The sequence below is a fragment of the Cataglyphis hispanica genome, chromosome 2 (assembly GCF_021464435.1).
Source record: "Cataglyphis hispanica isolate Lineage 1 chromosome 2, ULB_Chis1_1.0, whole genome shotgun sequence".
Classification (NCBI taxonomy): domain Eukaryota; kingdom Metazoa; phylum Arthropoda; class Insecta; order Hymenoptera; family Formicidae; genus Cataglyphis; species Cataglyphis hispanica.
In genome coordinates, this window is record NC_065955.1 from 9,365,691 (window position 1) to 9,384,817 (window position 19,127).

Consider the following 19,127-nt stretch of genomic DNA (forward strand, 5'->3'; position numbering starts at 1 on the left):
TATTTTTATACAATTATTGTTATATTTAATTATTATTTTTATATGGCAAAATAACATTTTTTTGCAATGAAAACAATAAATCCAAGTTTTCCCTGGAAAAAATATTATAAGTAAAAAGTCAATAGATGCTTTGCAAGAAACGATAATCAATATATGTCAATTTTTTATCGAAATATTAGTCGTCAGTCACACACACATTGCTATAATAAATTTCATAATTATACATATATAATTCATTTTCGAATCTAGAGACATTCCCAATTAAATACTAGGGAACTGTTAATTTTTATATAATGGTACGCTTGCGTAAAATATTCTGATGTAGCATAAATATGAGTCCTCTTTTATTGTATATTATAAAAAGAATATAAATTATTATTAATTTTTGGTATTAAATATCTTGTAATTTAATCACTTTTATATAATTTTTTTTCATGTCATGCCAAAAAATGCTAAAAAATTACGCATTTGATCTTTATGAATGAATGCAGGGGGCGGGAGGGAATATATAATTCGGACAATATTGTTGGACACATACATCACACAGTCTTTTTCATAGATGTACTTTTTATTTCGAATATTATATCTGGCGAGTAATAATGATTATTTAAATAAAGTCATGTATTACGATGAGAGTGAAGCAAACATCACTATGTACAATATAAATATTACATGATTCGCTATGTTGCATTCTATCACGGAATGCATTCTATATACGTTGCAGTTTATATCATCTACACGCGAAAATCGTTTAGCGTACTAATTGCGAGATATCGTTAAAACTTTTACTTTCAACATTCCTTTCAACACTATATGGAAAAAGGCGCACTCTGTTAAAAATTCAACATTTGAATTTACCAGTTGATCTAACATCAGCTTGCAGCAATATGGTGCTATATTTTTTACCTTACTCACACAAACATGCGCGCTATAACACATTATGACGCGCAGTCATAAATCGATCTCGTCTACTGTCAATTTCTGTAAGGCGAACAAATTTGAATATCAAGGACAATTAAACGCACACGGAACATGGAACAATATGTCTGTGTGTATTCATGCAAGCAATCTTTAGAAAAATATATATAATAGCCAGCAGAAACGAAGTTTCATTATGACTCAATGCATGATGACAATTTATTAAAAGATTATTTTTATTTTAATGGATTTATAATTTTTTAGCCACGTAAAACATTCAAAATGATTTTAATGAAAATATATATTGTTTTATATATATCGTGATCGCTGAAAATTATTGAAATTGATGAAAAAAAATCTGAGGGAATAAAAAAATTATATTATATTTTGTTTTTCAGTAAATAATGTAAAAATGTAGCTGAGGCACACACACGCACACACACACACACACACACACACACACACACACTATTTTTGATGACTAATGAGTATAAATTATTTATTTACTAAACAGCTCATATATATCTGAAATATTTTTATTATTACGTTCGGCAACTACTTCAAATCTAACTATACTCAATTAAAAAAAAAAAAAGCTCACGGAAGTTCTTACTAGCAAAATGTTATAGGAAGATCTCTTTTATCCAATTATCTTATTAGTAATCTATAGTGGAAAAAGTATCATATTATGCACGAGAAATCTGGAACACGTTGCTCGTCGAGAGATCTAACTAATTCACGTCGAATCTCTCGCCGTAATACATATCTAATGCATATGCGTCAATATATAGGCGAGTTGTAAAAAGCAGATGCAGCACAAACGCAACTCTTTACGGATACTAATAAGAGTATATACAGTTATTGGAATATTTTCGATTTATCATAAATGACATGTTCTCTGTAAACAAAAATTATAAACTTACATTTTTATTGCATATCTAACATTAAATAAATGTTTTATGATCAGAATGCATTTCCAAAATCGTACAAAAATTAAAATATTACCTTTGACATAAATATTTGTTATTGCTTCTGAATACAAGTTCTAATATTATCATTTAAGTATATAGTACCAACAAAAATAATAGATATAAGTTTATTTTAAATATTGTCCTAAATAAATCTGTTTTATATATATGTCTATACAAACAAAATTTTTTAAAGAGATCGAAAAAAGAAAGACAGAAAAGAAAAGAAGAGAAAATTATATCAAATGTATATTACATTTAACATTAAATATGCAACAAATATGTTTCAAATGTCTATTGAATGTTGGCAAACCTATTCCACTTTTGGATATTTTTCACATACAATGAATGATTCGATATGCACTCATAAGTAACTGTAGCGTACACTGAGAATAATTGAAACATTAGAATGGAAAATTATCGCTCTGTTAAAACTTGCTACACCGTTTGGTTTATTTCCAGATCAGTGTTATGCTCTGTTGTATCTTCCATCGAATATCTATATGTTTCTTCTACGTTCTCTTCTATTTTAACAGGATTTTTAACCATGTGATCATTTTCGGTTTTACATATTTCATTTGATGTAGTTATTTTATCTTCTGATTTGATTTCTTGCTTAACTGTAAATGCTTGCTTTCTGGCTTTAGTCTCTCTTATCGTATCTGTTCTTTCTCTCTCGTACATAAACGTTTTCCGTTTTCTTCGCATTGGCTTGCACACCTTTTTGTACAGCACATTCATTTCTTTTATTCTACTGGTCGGAATTGTCCAATCCATTTCTTTAGCCGTTGTATCAGAATTTCGTGTTGGATCCATACTGCTTTCATGTTCTGGAATTTCCAATCCCAACTTCTTCATGACTGCGATCATAATTTCATCAACATTGCCATTTATAATTAAGTCAGCTTTCTTATCCTGTAATTACGGTTTATTTCAGTTGTATTTTAACAAAGTCGCAAAACATATATATTTTTATAAATTTAGTGCTGTATAATAATCTTACATGCTTTGTTGGTTGCAAATTGCATATAACAAGACGACCTCCGTATTTTTTCGTGTACAAAGGTAGATTACCACTTGGAATAATTTGTAACGTTGTTCCCAAGCATATGCTTAGATCAGCAACACTAAAAGAATGCAAGCTTTTAAATATTACACATGATATTGATAGATAATGCTATTTATAATTTTTAATATAATTTTTTATTATGTATATATATATATATATATATATATATATATATATATAAAATAATAACATTAAAAAAATTTTTTTGTAATGCGTAATAATTTCAGATATTAGTATGTTTCAATTATTTGTTGAATGTTGATGCAGAATATTATTATTACTTACCTGGAATGTAAATCAGACAATGTCAAATCGCTGTCTGGTAAATTATGCTCCCAATCGAGAATAGTATCGTGCATTCGGCCGCGACACGGACGACCGCCTATCTGCTCTGATCTGCATACAGTATCTAAAGATTTTTTTCCCACACTTTTGGTTGCAAAATTACGAATAAATTGCCTGTGAAATAATTTAAAAATTCTCAGTATTCTTATTGTAATAAAATTGATGTACTTTATCATTTTAATTAACCTGTTTTCCATTTTTTATATTTATTAATTTCTACACATTTCTTCTATATACAAAATTAAGGAAACATGTAATTACATATGTATATCCTTTTTTAGTCATATATTTACGTACAAACCTGCCACATTTATCACATTGTTCTGTAAACATATTTCCATGCAGTTCTGCTAGATATTGCCTCTGTATTCCCGACCGTAAATGTAATCCATCTATATTCTGACTTATGATGAATTTTACTTTTTCTAAAAAAAATTTTGTGACAGATATTTGTAACAGATATAAAGAGAATTCTGAGACTCTTGAAATTGTTATTATAGCTCTTTTCATTCACCAACACTTACTGGCCTCTATCAATTTTTTCAATGCCATGTGTGTCTTTGTAGGTATTGCTTCATCAAAGGAAATGTTCATCGAAGGTTTTAAGCCTTTTTGTTCCAAAGTCCACACACCATTTGTACCCCTAACGTAAAAGAAGATATCATTCAAAATAGAAGATATCCTACATAATATACTTTTATATTCTAATTATTAAATTTTTTTTCAATGTACTGTTGTTAAATTCTTAAATAATAATTAAGCTTTCCTCGTGTATTTAGATTTTTCATGTTTTTCTGTTCTAGTTTCAACATAAGAGTTACAAAATTATCAGCAGTTTAGAGAAACTCTAAAAACATGTATATACATTTTTAAAATATAACAATCGCAAAAAGATTCTGTTTCATAAAAATGCATTGTTTCAAACATCTTAGCATTGTTACATGCTTTCATTTCATACTTGATCTTCATCCTTCAAGATTCTTCGTATATCACATCTGTTATACAATGTCAAATGCTCTCTTCGGTAGAAAGGAGTGACAGAAGTGAATTCGGACGGAGAGAGAGAGGGGAAGGCAAGGGAGAGGGACAATCAAAAATTTTGACATTTGGACAGAAATGTCGGCAGGCGATAGTCACCGAAAATCGGGGATACCCGCGGCGGTGCTGATACCGGCGCCTGTGTGGACCACGACGTGACGGGCACCCTGTATCCAATCGGCCAGGAGGCCGCATTTCAGCCGAAGAGTCTCAACGCTATCGTATCTCTGAGGAGAATAAGAGAGTAGAGAGGAAAAGAGAAATAAAAAAAAAAAAAAATGAAACATCGCGTTCGAAGCATTTAAAATCAAACATCGCCTACATCGTAGTCTCAAAAAGATGAAAAGAATGAAAAAAAAAAAAGATTTTATCCCGCCGAATATTTTTTCTTCTTTTTTTTTTCCTCACCTCCTCCAGTCCCAACACTCCTTTGTTTTCGTACGGCGATAACCCGTCCGCGTAGCTGGATGACATTTTTGCGCGCTCACTCGTCTCGGGGCGAGATCGGATATTCTAGACGACGCCTGGGGGACGCCACGAACGGATATCCGGGCCCGTCTTTTACGATCGCCGTGGATGGATGAAGCTGAGACGCGATTTTAGCCGCGCTCCGGCCGCGCTCCCATGTGTCAGAACGGATACGTAAACACAATATGAATCGAGCTAATGACCGCGTGCTGTTATGTTTATACGCTACGAATGACGATAAGTGATAGGAAACTCGAGACCCGCGGGGAACGCATTCTGTTTTATAGACTGCACTGCATGCAACGAAATGGCACTTGAACAGAAAGAAGATAATAAACCGCCCGAGGCATGCGCCTTGCGGTTCGCGCGTCCCGTAGGAGCGGCGATCCGGGACGCCATGGACGCTCGAGTTAGCCCGAGTTCCTCTCGCGTGCATTCAATTCATGCACGAGTCGCGCGACCGAGCCACGCGTTTGGCGGCAATTTCGAATTCGATCTCTCATCGAAAATCGATTGTTCTTCGATTCTGAGAAAAGTACTCGACAAAATCATCTTCTAACTTATTCTAACCTTCCACCTTTTAATAAATAAATAAATACATTTGCATTTAAGATTATTAAAATAGAGATAAAAATGAATCATCTCTCAGACACGTGTGTGTCAATTGTTTATTTATTTATTTTTTTTATTATAAAATTGAGCGATTATAATAGTTCGAAAAACACGATCGTGTTATAATTTTCCGGTCGAGCACAAAGCATAGGTTATTTGTTTTTCATTTGTTCCAATTCATCGTCGATTCATTGAGCGTGAAAGAACAAGGCACGTGCTCGTGCAACGCACGGTTTACAATATGAAGAAATTAATTTCCCAGAAAAACATCGCGCGCGCAAAAATATAATTTTCGCGAAATTGAAGCAGTGCGAGGCAGACTTATCGGAGGAGCGATTTTGTATCGATAGATAATTAAAAAACGATGAAGGAAGTTGCTAGAAAGTTCCGGAAAATGGCGATGGACTTGGATGGCACTCATCTCGCTGTCATTTTTCCCTCTTTCTCGCAATTTCGCTCACCGACTCTCTTTCATCTTTCATCTCCTCGCGATTACTGTCCTATAGCTATATAGCGGATCTCTATTCGCGCATGCCGGATGGAGTGACGTCTACTACAGTCGCGTCAACTCGAGTGACACGGTCATCGCGACTAAGGAAGGAACGCGCGCCGCATCGAGGAAGGAAGATGAGGGGTGTCAGGAAAAAAAAGAAAACGCATTTCTGAGTACGTATAGATTTTTTCCCTTTTTCTTTTCGCCCCCTTGCATACATAATAAATGACACGCATCCCATTACACACATACGTATACTCGAGCGCGCGCGAATGACGGTGACAAGTGCCGCGTGTTTTTTTTCCTCACGTTCATCGACGTGCGTGCGCGACCAGGTGATTCCGCAAGAAAATATTCCTTCTCTCTCGCTCTCTCTCCCTCTCTCCTTCCCTCTTAGACCGCGTCCCTCTCACGCGTCCCTTTCTCTCCCACTCTTCCCCTCTCGCTCGGTTGAGAAACTCACACCCTTTCTGGTATATAACCTCAAACCGTCGGCCAGCTCGTGTCGCGTCGCTCGACGAGTGTGTTTTCCGCGGCTAAACCGGGGTTCCGAATGTGCGTGGCGCGGTTTCTGCAGTCGCAGCGGCTGTTAGCGAGCTCCGCGAGTTTCTCACCACATGCGATTTGTAAGTACGGTATTTAGTTTTTCGGCTTTCCTCCAAATTGCCGCATATGGTGTAACGCGCTCACGCACCGCGTCCACAATTTTTTTCCCCATCTGGCGCGTCCTCGATTGCTGGACGCGCGAAAATCGCCGAGATTCGTTCCCGTAGATAAACATATCGAGGAAAGTTTGTAATCATCCAAATTGTTCGCGGTTTCTCTCTGTCATTTTTCCAGCTTCTTTCATTTTTTCATTTTTTCATTTTTTTTTTTGAGGGGGATTGTAGGAATTCGGAGGATGCATTTTCGAAGTGACATCTCCTGTCGCGTGCGTGTGTTCTTAGATTTTACATGTATATAAAACATTCAAATCAAAAATTACAGGCACTCTTGTTTCGAAATTAAAACGGAGATTCGCTTAGCAAACTCAAAAACAATTGTTTTGGGCGAAAGCCGATATGAGTGTTTCCGGCAGGAAATTTTTGACTAAAGTTTCGTCAAAACACTTTTTTATAATTTCTTGATTAAATGCTGTATTTTACTTTGAAAGCTTTTTGTTTTTTTATTGTTTCGCTTAAATAAAAAATTGAGGCCAATATATGTATGTAGGGTATGTCATTAATTTATTTGCAATATTCTGATAACATGCATTATTACTTAATTATTTTGACAGAAAAGATAAAATTAATAATGATGAATTATTATATTGGAATTTTGTCGAGTATGTAAACATATCTACCAGTTGAATGAACAATTAACTTAATCAAACCGATTAACTTAATCAAAATCTTCGAGAAATAAGAAGTCAATTAAATCTCAATTAATATTCTAAGAAATTGTTTATATATATATATATATATATATATATATATATATATATCATTATTTTATATACTAAAAAGCGCTTCTGTTTTTGAATAAATCTACAAATACGATAATAAAAATATCTGTATTTTAATCCGAGTGTTGTTATATATATTTTTTGTTTTATATATGTTTGTATTTATTTGTTTTATATATATATATATATATATATTTTTCTTGATTTTTTTTGAAACTACTAATTTAAAAGCGTTTTGAAATAAATACGAAATATAGAAATTTAAAAAGTCTCAGTTTTCAAATGACTTGTATCGATTTTACGCGAAGACGATCTTGTCATTGAATAAATAAAACAATTAGGAGTCGGTGTCCGCGTTTAGTGCTAAAAAGCCGCGCTAAAAAGAGACAATAATGAGGGACCTTGTGCACCTAATGAGAAAATACACAACTTATCGCAACGTTGCTTTTTACGCCGATTTAGTGTCTGTTGTTACGCAAGGTCTCTCAATCTACTTTGCACAAATTGCAAAATAGTGTTATTAAAGAAGATAGTTATTAGATAACTCGGTGATCAATAATCGTACACGCCCGCCGTCCTCCCCTAAATTGTTCGAGAATTGTATATATACTCGAAACGTTGGAGAACTCGTTCATCTAGTTACGGCACTGGATTCTGCCCTTTTCGCTTGAGATGTCGTAGCAAGCAAGCACACAGAAAGTTTATTTTATATATAGTCGTAGAGAGAGAAAGAGAAACATGCGCACAAATGTTATTCCGGCACATACATATATTTTAATAAATTCGGCCTTAGCTTTTCTCGCTCCTTGGCAAAGGAGCTCTCTTACAAAAATGAACATGTATAATGGATATATATTTTTTGCATATTTCTTTTCAGAGATTGTTAAATATAACGCATATTTAGAGATCGCAATATTTCATAAATGCTTTGTTATTTTTATAACAATCTTATTTGAATTTCAATAAGGCATGTTTTCTGCTCAGCAAATGCGTGCGAAAAATAAAATTTTTCTCTTGGAAACACGATTAATAGATAATTACAAAGTGAGAATAAAATCTTACAACATTAAGTTTGAATTGTATTTATTTTAAAAATATATTTAATAATATTTCACAAAAAATTTAAAAAAAAATAATGAAAAATAAAGAGCTAAATTATATCGTGATGTAATTTGTGACAATATTTTCTTCGATATATTGGATGTTGTAATAAAAAGTGAGATAAAACGTAAAAACAAACTTTGAATCGCGTTTGTAAATAATCACAAAAAATTTTTAAAAAATTTGCGAAGAATTTCGACGATTCTGAAAACACGCATTCTTATTATCGTTAGACGCGTTGAGGAAAATGTCACGCATCGGTTCGGCTCCTTTCATATGCTAGTTGACTCGTCAGCGAAAAAATACATTCGATGAACTTTCGTAACGCACGACACGAAAACTTTGTACGCGATGACTAAATCGTAGGCGCGGTCAGATGATTCTTGTTTCGAACTTTCCGATAAAAAATTCAGTATTACAAAGATCATTGTCGTGCAAAAATTTTATTTAATTTTGCGCGTTCTACACAAGCGTCCTTTGAGGGATACGCTTTTATATCGCGCCTTGTCGTAAATGTACTGAAAGCTCTTTTACATGTAATAACACAAAATGAAATATTGACGGAGGAATCTTCTTGCGTGATATTGAGGCTTTTATTACACGACTGGTCAAAGAATAAATTATTTCAATTATTTTAGTATAGGATATGATAATAACTAATATCAGTTTTTTTATTAATGGTATGGTTATTATATCGAAAAAAGAAATTAAAATTAAAAAGAAAAGAATATGTTATATATATATATATATATATATATATATATATATATATATAAAATTCTTCGATAATTATTAATTATTATATCGAGAAATAAATGAAATATTTTATCAAAGAACACGCTTGTTTTAAAATTTTTTCTTTTGGCATTCGTAATCTCTTTAAATCATGCATTTTTTTTTGTCAATTAACATATAGACATTTTTGTCAGCGATTTACGTCTTGTTCTTATGCATTATATACGTTTCTTCGAAACCTTCTTTATTTATGGTACAGCCAAGGACGTATTTATATAGAAACTAATAAAATTTATCCACAGGTCTTTAATTATTCGCAAGAGAACCCGCGGCATTATTTCATTTAAAAATAATTATCAATTTTTCAACATTCCTCTATATTAAAAAAAAAAAACTTGTTTCTCCACGTGTCTCTTTTGAGACGACAACATTACATAATTCAAAACTTCTTTTTCGATTGTACATTTTTTTCTTTTCATTCGATATTTTATCGAAATAAATAAAATTCCTCTGAGAAGACAAACAAAATTTATTCGCATGAATCTTATATCGAGAGAAAAATTATTCTTTCATAGCTAGCTTAGGTAACATAAGACCTTTCCGGATACTTTCCTCCAGAACCGCCCCTGACAGGCGCCGGTCTGGTGTTACGTTGTTTGGCATGTTGGACCTAAGAGATGAAGGGTTTGCGTCATCACCCAGTTTCAGTCAGTTCAGAGTGTGGCAAGCTCGTCGTCAGTCGATTTCCTCTTTTTTTTTTTTTCTCGCGCGTGCGTGGAACAATTCTTCTCGACTCGATGTAGCGTATTACTGAGGGTCGGCAACCTAAGGGCGCGTGTTAAAGGGTGTCGTGAATAATCGCGTGAATTCTTTCTTTTATATGCGCGATTTACGCGCGCAAATGCCTTTCTCCTCCTGTCTATTCTTCGTGGATATTTTATGTAACTCGAGGATATACAATGGAAATAGAGATAAAATTATTTGCAATATATATTACAAACAGTAAATTGAAAGCGATAATATATAAAATAAAAGAGAATTTAAGTTTTTCTGAGGTTTAATTTAAATAACTTATTAGTGTCATTTGTATTGTAAAATTTTTTAATTCTCTCAATATTTTATTTTCTTATCATCTAAGGTAACATCAATTTTCATTAATTTTTCTCACGTGTTTTGTCAAAAATTTTATTTTTTATTTTATTTTATTTTATTTATTATTTATTTTTTATTTATTTATTATTTATTTATTATTTATTATATATTTATTATTTATTTTATTTTATTTTATTTTATTTTTTTAATCTCTCTGAAAGTATATAATCAGAAGAAAATAAGAATGGAATCACACAAAAAAAAGATACTTTTAATCGAGAAAATTTTTTCTTAAAGTACTTTGGATACAAAATATTATTTTTGAACGTTAATTAGTTAGCGATCTCATTAAAGTTAAGAATTAAATATATAGTTTATAAAATAAAAGAGAATTTAAGTTTTTCTGAGGTTTAATTTAAATAACTTATTAGTGTCATTTGTATTGTAAAATTTTTTAATTCTCTCAATATTTTATTTTCTTATCATCTAAGGTAACATCAATTTACATTAATTTTTCTCACGTGTTTTGTCAAAAATTTTATTTTTTTATTTTAATCTCTCTGAAAGTATATAATCAGAAGAAAATAAGATGGAATCACATAAAAAGAAGATACTTTTAATGGAGAAAATTTTTTCTTAAAGTACTTTGGATACAAAATATTATTTTTGAACGTTAATTAGTTAGCGATCTCATTAAAGTTAAGAATTAAATATACAGTTTATAAAATGCACAAAAAAAATATCCGAGCAAACGTTTTCATTTTTACGAATTAATGATTCTCACACTCGAATGCTTTTATAGAATATCATTTTACGTTATTGATTTTATGAAATTTCATAACAATTCCTCGGTTCGATTTTCAAGTGATAATATTGGTCTAAGGTCTAAGTCTAACATGCGCCACAGAGTGCATGATGAACTCACCGGATCGATAATGTCAATCTCGAAAACCAATGATTCAAGGATCAAAGCAATCGACCCTTGTATGCACAGCATTCCATGCATTAAAACGATATAGCGAACAGTTGCATTACTATAAAATCCTTCGGCGATTGTAACATCGTGCACTCGATTCTCAGTTGAGATTCTCTGATTAAATTTTAGACCAGCTAAAATTGCTGTGACCCTTGATTACGACACGTTCACACAATTGTAGCAATGATAGGACACGAAAATTAGCACTTGTTCCTCCGATCATATCACATTGAAACCTTCGTATTACGCGAATTCGCTTCTTCTATTCTATAAAATATTAAAGAACGAACTGATTGTACTGATTCGAATAAATTTCGGCACTTTCGAATTAATTAGAGAGGTCGTTTAATTACTCGCTGACATTTGTAAATAATATCGAGGCACCGGAAGACGAAATTATTTTCGAAATCACGTTATTGCAATCACGATTGGTTGCGATATTTATATAATTTAGTACTTTCCGACAATGAATATATATTATTAGTAATGGAGATTTTCGTAAAAAACAGATTATGAAAAAAAAATATCTCAAACAAATTGATGTATCAAATAAATTAATATATTAAATATAATATAAATGCATCGCATTATCTCGCTTTGTGATTTTATTGATTTAAAAGGAATCAGTAGAACAGAATCAATAAATAATAAAAAATGGGATAATCGATTAATTTGTTTTATTGCATTTATATGTATATTTATTTTTTATCATATATTGAAGAGATATTAAAATTTTTCTCAAAAAGAAACATGACAAAAAATCTTGCAAAAAATAAAAAAGAAAACTATAAAAGTGCGAGCTATGCTCTATCATAAGAGAACATATAAGAATGCAGCGAACAGTATTGACCGATGTTATCTATCCATCTCGGATATTAGCATTTTACATACGGTCTTAATATTTAGTAGTAGAGTTTAGCCTTGCATATGTGAGAAGGTGGAGATGTTAGAAATATATAGATATCTTAGAATGTATTCATATAATTCATTGATTGTGGCGCAAATGACACGTGTTTATTAATTTGAAATTGATGTTAAGGCTGTTCGATCATTTTCGACGTAAATTAAATAGCTTTTTAATAACACGCCACTAATGTAATAGTCTAGATCCAATATTAAACGAGCCCATACGTGCTAACCAACCACCGTTATTCGTTCGTGAACTTCTCGTGACCTTGACGTATGACTGAAAAATATATAGTACAAGTTGCTTGCCCCTCCCTCTTTCCCATCTTGCGTTCTTGGTAATTATAGTGGCAGCATAAAGTACGTTACGTCTTGGCACAATTCACAGTTGTGTGCTTATCGTCAAGCTATTACATAAAAATAATTATAATCTTTCAACTCATATAATATATTTTTATCATTCTCGTTGACTCTTAAAGTACTATATAATGTGTAATTTAAAGCTTTAGACATACACTCCTGTCATCGAAAGTGATTCTTTTTTTCTTTTGAGAAAATCAACAAATGATCAACAATGCGATGATATGAAAATTCCTTGGCGCGGGCGAATATAATAATGAAAACTTTTGTGATTTAAATTTTTAATATGAGAATTATAATAAGTGATGTATATTTAAGTGAATAATGTGTAAAGCGATAATACTATCTATAGTTACTTGAAATTCCCGATAATGTTATCTTGAATTCTTTAGATATTATGTTGAATATGTAAAAAAAATCTTTTTATTGATTTTTGTAGAATTATCAGACAGCTGTGTATTATCAAATAACATTATTGCTAAAATATTTTTAGACATTATATAGGGTGTCCCGCAACGTGATATTGAAATTGTGTAAATGTTCTTGGTGTCATCCTGAATAAAAAAATCTTAAATATATATATATATATATATATATATATATATATATATATATATATGTCCTAAAGTTAAGTGTTTTAAATTTATAGCGAAAAAATGCAAAAGTAATTATTTCAAAAAAAAATTGCATTTGATTCGGAAAAACTATGATGACGCAAGCAATTGTTTTTAATAATTCTTGTTTTATATAATTCTACGTCTCGAAAATCATATGTAAACGCTCGTTTGACGCGTGTAACAAGTTGGATATATTATCACAAAATGAACAACAAAGAGTTTTACGATATTATAAATTAATTGATAAAATAATAGCTGTTTAGAAGTTCAATCAGTTATGATGTACAAATATTTAGATATGCGTTCGATTCTTCTTTTGCGTTTCATAACATCAACAACTCAAAGAGCAGAATTGTGTGTGGACCAAAACGGTGGTCATTTTGAACAATTTATAAAGTAGATAATTATTGTTTAATATTATCCTTATTTTCAATAAATAATATGTTCTTATTTTATGCAATTATTTTTTTGTACTATAACTTTAAAACGGTCGACTTTAGAGCATATATGTATTAAGATTTAAGACTTTTTGATTTAAAATGATACCAAGAATACAATTTCAGTATGAACATCATATTGCGCGACACTCTGTATGTAATAATTTTTATGAATATTTGAATTTTTCATTCGAAAAATGGCGTAATATAATTTAGCAAAATATTTTATCATTTGAACTCGAAAGATAATAAATATATTTTATTATCACAGAGGCAGAAAATATTTTCTCTCAATATTGTCTCAATTAATTTTAATTCTCTTTTAAATCAAATGTAAATTAAATTGTTTTTATGAACGTAAATAGTTTTTGTTGTAATCCGACTTACGACTTATTTTTATCGTCAGTGGCATTTGTAAGTCTAATTGTAAAGTCTCGCAAGTGTATCTACAATAGGCTTTTTTATCGTTATCTACGTAAGTAGCAGGTGATTTTATGCGCCTATGTAATCATTAGCTATTGATAGGTGCTCATCTATTACGTAGCAAAAAAGAACATCCGTCAATGTTCTTTTTTTCTTTTACCGATGGAATCATAGAATCAGAATAGAATAGAATCATTATCAGCCAAGAGTTTTATCTTGGCGTCGAAAGCTTGTCGTATATCATATCCGATACACGCGGTTGACCTCTCATTGATTTGTGTGGGAAATTTCTTGCGAACGACATCGCTTAATATTACTTTCAACTTCGTTTGAGTTACAAGCGAGCGAGATTATTATTGAAACTTTTAGAACTTGCTTTCTCCTTGAACATGCATGCGAGAAATTAATGTACGCGATACTTCCTCGTGCATCGTTGCAAAAACAATTTCTAAATTGACTCTTTCTTTCTTCGATGTTTGATATTTTTTATCGGTTTCAATCATGAACAAATAAATTGCATATTGTGTATATATATATATATATGTGTGTGTGTGTGTGTGTGTGTGTGTGTGTGTGTATGTATGTATGTATGTATGTATATATACAATATGCAATTTATTTATTCATGGTTCAAACTGAATTACATATAATTAAATATTGATATATAGGAAAAGTTAAATAAAAAAAACATAAATAAAAATCTTTGATTCATAAGCAGCATTTTTATGAAATGTGTTTATGTAATAACACTGTGCGATAATGCACGATACAGATAGTAGATAGAACACCGATTTTTTTATCTGGAAATTAGTAAGTATGTGGACAGCATGGTCGCGTGACTTATGGAGTGGTGATCGTTTAAACATAGCTTACGATTGTTCAACTTTAAAAAAAAAAGTGCTATACATGCAATAAAAAATCTGTCTGTCACTCGTTTCTTCGATAATTTTTCAACTACAGGTTTTCGTAAATAAATTGTACATATAAGTATCAGTTGTTTTACAAAATCGATTCTTTTTAGTCTAAACTCTATGATATAAATTTATAAAATTTTTGTCATTTATATATGTAACACAAAAAGCATTTTATAAAATTAATGGAGTCTATAATCTCAATAATAAAATTGTTGTCGCACGTGAGGTGTCTTCCTCGCAATGCACGAAATCGCGATAATTTGCGAATTCTGAGATTCACGCCTAATTCGAGTGCGTTTTTTCTTTTTTTTTTTACAGCAAGAATCCGACGTGTATGATGAAAGGGGCTTATTAGTATGCTGGATAAGCGACGGCTCCATGCCTCCGGTACGTCGCCATGCACCCTCATCTTCGTGGTCGTTCTGGCACTAACTGGATGCTTCTCGTTCTGGATTCACATCGATGGTTCAGGATCACCGATCCCTTACTCCAGCGGCGGTGCGGCCGCGCCAGGATATATCCTTATATTTCCCGGAAACGTTACGCCCTCCGCGCAGCCCTATTCGATAAACGAACTTCCGTCCGATGATAAATCCACGCTGATCAACATCACGGACTTCAGATTCATCATGAACCATAATCCCTGCAATCGCACGCAACCGTTGCTACTAATGTTAGTTCACTCGGCGCCGGGAAATTTTCCGAAGAGGCATGTCGTGCGGGAAACCTGGGGCCAACAAGCGCCGGACGTGACTTTATTGTTTCTCGTGGGATATTCGGAAGAGTATCAATCTAGACTCGAAGAGGAGAACAAGAAATATCAAGACTTAATACAGGGAAACTTTCTTGATGCCTATAGAAACATGACCTACAAGCACGTTATGGGATTAAAGTGGGCTACCTATTTCTGTCCAAGTAAGATGATATTGAAATTTTATATTCTCATCTTAATTATATAGCCCGTTATTTTATTTCATTTTTCACACGTATCTCAGTTATATTTTATATATTAGATACTTATCGATTTATTTCAAATATATTTGTACATTAGGATTCATAAAATAATTCAACAACGAGATGATCGAGATAATTAAATGTCGATTTGATTACATACTCTTTCTTACATTGCTCTTAAAAAAATATGATTTTTTAAATATAACATTTTGTTTTTCTAATTTTCATTCAAACGTGCATTAATTATTCTAATATGTACAATATATTACGAATATATTATGCATACATAACTTTGACATACATCGTTTCAGGTGCCAAATATATTCTTAAATTAGATGATGACGTTTTTGTTCATTTACCGGCCATGCTGGACTTTCTAACGCGTGGCCTCTCGCCGTGGGGTGCAAGACGTCTGATTCTCTGTGATCTTCTGTCGGCTTCCACAGTGAAGAGATCCTGGCGCTCAAAGTGGCGCGTCTCTCCTCAGGAGTATCCCGGTAGACTTTATCCCGCGTATTGTGCCGGATGGGCGATCTTATACTCCCCCGATAGTGTATTTATACTGTACCGCGAAGCCCAGAAGGAACCGTACTTCTGGATCGATGACGTGCACATTACCGGGACACTGGCTAGGAAAGTAAATTTAACGCAAACCTCATTACACTCTTGGGTGCTTACGACCGAGAGTATGCGGGACCTGTTGTCGAACCCGAGTACTCGACGAGATTTTCTGTTTGGGCCTCCGGATTTAACGGAGAGCGGGATACGAGCCTTACATAGTCTGGTTACTAAACCACGGCCTAGTAGTGAAAGCCTATTGAATTAAACATGTCTAATAGAACAATTTTGGTTATATTTCGAGCGCGGTGTAACGCGAGAAAGAGAGGAGGGAGAAGAAACACGAACAGTGAATGTTCTTATACTTTCGTATCTTAATTCTATATACATGCGTATATCTGTACAATAGTCCAATCTAAGTGTTCGATTATTTGCACAAACGCCATATTATGTATAATGCATATGTAATAGTGCATTATATGTGCATATATGTGCATATGTGTGTAACATATTGTTACATGGTGTATAATATTATACATATGATGTGTAACAAAATATTACGGAACATACAAATGTCTTATTTAAACAAGGATTGAAACCGGTATAATTTCATTAAATTCAGTTTCTCGCACTAAATGCAATGTCACCTAATCAATTGTCACATTTCCAGTGTCACGAATAACATAGGGATCAAACTTTGCTGATTTGTGAAGAATTGAAGTTCAAACTCAGTTGGATAAAGTACTGATTTCAATCCCTCATTACTCAATACTCAAATATTTACACAATAGAACAATTTAGAACAATATTCCGAAGTGAAAAGAAAATTATTAATCAAATATCTTATTTTTAAAGTTTAAGAAAAAAAAACTTATTTTTTTTTCCTTTTCTAGACTGCCAATTTGTAATCAGGGCTTGTACTTGTTTCACGTTAAAATAATTATCTAAAAGGATATTACGCTCTTAATTATATAAATTCAGATTTTTTAATTTCTGAATTATTCAAGTCATCATCGTCATACAAGACAGATATCAGTATTTAATAATTTGCAGCACAATTGATACCTGATTTTTTATATATATAGTTGTACGAATTCAACCATTATATAGGACACACGCACACACGACATATGCACGCACATACATTTATAGATCTCTATGGTAAATGTAAAGAGAGAGAATTGACAAGAATGTTCCTATTTATTCAAAATAAATTGATGACATTTTTTTTGCAAAATCTCTAACGCAAAATAGAAAATTCTTCGATTATATTGTATATTGAAATGAGAATCAATTAATTTTTGATAAACCGTTATGAGCCCTGATTATTGCATATATTGAATTAAGTTATATTACATTAAGTTAATCTAATATGAGAGATCACAAAAATATTCTAATTTAAAAAAATAAAACAGCACATATTTTTTTATTTATATTTATAAAAATGCCAACACACAATGCCCTCATGCCAACATATGGGGAGAGTAATATTAGTATATTTAAAGAATTTTCTCGTGATGGAAGACATTCTCCTCTCGCAGTGATAAAAATTTGCGAGATATGAGTGTGTTATACTTTATTGTAAATTTATTAATCGGCGACAAGAAATGAGAGAGTTCGTACATGGAGCCACACTTGTGAATGTACTTAAATGTAATGTAATTAACGAACAAATTTAAGACATTGTTATGCAATTAATGAATCGAATTAATATTGTTATGTAGCAACAAGTACAACCCCAAAACAAGGGTCCACTCACAATTAGATACAGAGATTGCAGATATTTGTCTGTTTTTAAATGTCTGTAAATTTTTTATGTGAATCCGTTTTTTTTTCTTGTTTTCTTTTGATCATCCACGATTATATTCGGTACTATAAAAAGTACGTGCCTGTAAATTATAACGTGTCAAGAAATGTAAATTGTCTGTTTAGCTTTTAGTTATGTTTAGTGATTTCTGTAGGATATCGATGATCGATGTGACAACTCTGATATTACTTCACACTTTGTATTGTCTCTCTTTCAATCTGAAAATACAACGAATATGTCTACAGAATAAAATATACAGAATTCCACTCGTTAGCACATCAGCATTCTCAGACCCGAATTTTTTCTTGTGATATAATGGAGATGACTCGGGCCCTACTGTCAACTCAAGTATTTGCAAATTCCGAAACTAGACAGCATATTCGTATCTCACACTATAGGATTACATTAATTATTTAAGGATTTCATGCATTATATTCCTCTCGACATGGATATTCTCCGACGTTTTTACTGATGTATCGAGTTTTTTCTCATATATCATTTTATTTATATATATTATTTTCGGAAAGGGTAATTATCTCTCTATCGCGATAATGTGAAGTCGCATAGTATAATTCTTGTGATGGAATAATTTCAATAAATAATGGATTATTTAAAATACACAGTGTATTTCTCATTTTTATTCATTAATTTTATGTAACTTCGGCATCTTCGTGTATGTGTATGTATGTTATCAATCATATGTATGTTATCAATCATATCAAGCATATAATTAATATGTAAAAAAGATATGTATACAAATAATTTATTTGGCTCAGCAGAAGTAATGTTTGAAATATATATTAATTTAACTACATTAAAAATTAAATATGCTGCATTATTACTATGTAAAAAACTTTTATTTTAACTGTTAATAATTGCTCTATCTAAATAT

At 31.9% G+C, this 19,127-nt stretch overlaps 2 protein-coding genes across 4 annotated transcripts; one reads left to right on the forward strand and one right to left on the reverse strand.

Moving 5' to 3' along the window:
- Positions 1-548: 548 nt before the first annotated feature.
- Positions 549-5,224, reverse strand: LOC126855831 (NAD-dependent protein deacetylase Sirt6). Its single transcript, XM_050603823.1, has 7 exons — positions 4,747-5,224; positions 4,438-4,565; positions 3,825-3,943; positions 3,602-3,725; positions 3,241-3,414; positions 2,890-3,013; positions 549-2,801 (listed from the first exon to the last, which is right to left on the reverse strand). Exons 1-7 carry the CDS (start codon positions 4,810-4,812, stop codon positions 2,325-2,327), a joined length of 1,212 nt encoding a protein of 403 aa, XP_050459780.1. The 5' UTR covers positions 4,813-5,224; the 3' UTR covers positions 549-2,324.
- A 612-nt stretch (positions 5,225-5,836) lies between these two features.
- Positions 5,837-18,851, forward strand: LOC126855846 (beta-1,3-galactosyltransferase 5). 3 transcript variants are annotated; one of them, XM_050603863.1, is made up of 3 exons: positions 5,837-6,084; positions 15,235-15,831; positions 16,182-18,851. In XM_050603863.1, the coding sequence occupies exons 2-3, from the start codon at positions 15,273-15,275 to the stop codon at positions 16,694-16,696; spliced, it is 1,074 nt and encodes a 357-aa protein (XP_050459820.1). In that variant the 5' UTR covers positions 5,837-6,084; positions 15,235-15,272; the 3' UTR covers positions 16,697-18,851. The 3 variants fall into 3 exon arrangements, with proteins under 3 accessions (XP_050459820.1, XP_050459830.1, XP_050459838.1); XM_050603873.1 differs by lacking the exon at positions 5,837-6,084 and adding an exon at positions 6,120-6,537; XM_050603881.1 differs by lacking the exon at positions 5,837-6,084 and adding an exon at positions 13,800-14,054.
- Positions 18,852-19,127: the final 276 nt, after the last annotated feature.

What these genes read in the sequence shown, in the direction of transcription:
- LOC126855831 (XM_050603823.1), bottom strand. Translation starts at nt 4,812, where the DNA reads ATGTCATCCAGCTACGCGGACGGGTTATCGCCGTACGAAAACAAAGGA. An exon ending in CAATGTGATAAATGTGGCAG is followed by an intron (nt 3,415 to 3,601) that starts GTTTGTACGTAA and finishes ATTATTTCACAG; the next exon opens with GCAATTTATTCGTAATTTTG. An exon ending in TTGTCTGATTTACATTCCAG is followed by an intron (nt 3,014 to 3,240) that starts GTAAGTAATAAT and finishes GCATTCTTTTAG; the next exon opens with TGTTGCTGATCTAAGCATAT.
- LOC126855846 (XM_050603863.1), top strand. Translation starts at nt 15,273, where the DNA reads ATGCTGGATAAGCGACGGCTCCATGCCTCCGGTACGTCGCCATGCACC. An exon ending in GGCTACCTATTTCTGTCCAA is followed by an intron (nt 15,832 to 16,181) that starts GTAAGATGATAT and finishes ACATCGTTTCAG; the next exon opens with GTGCCAAATATATTCTTAAA.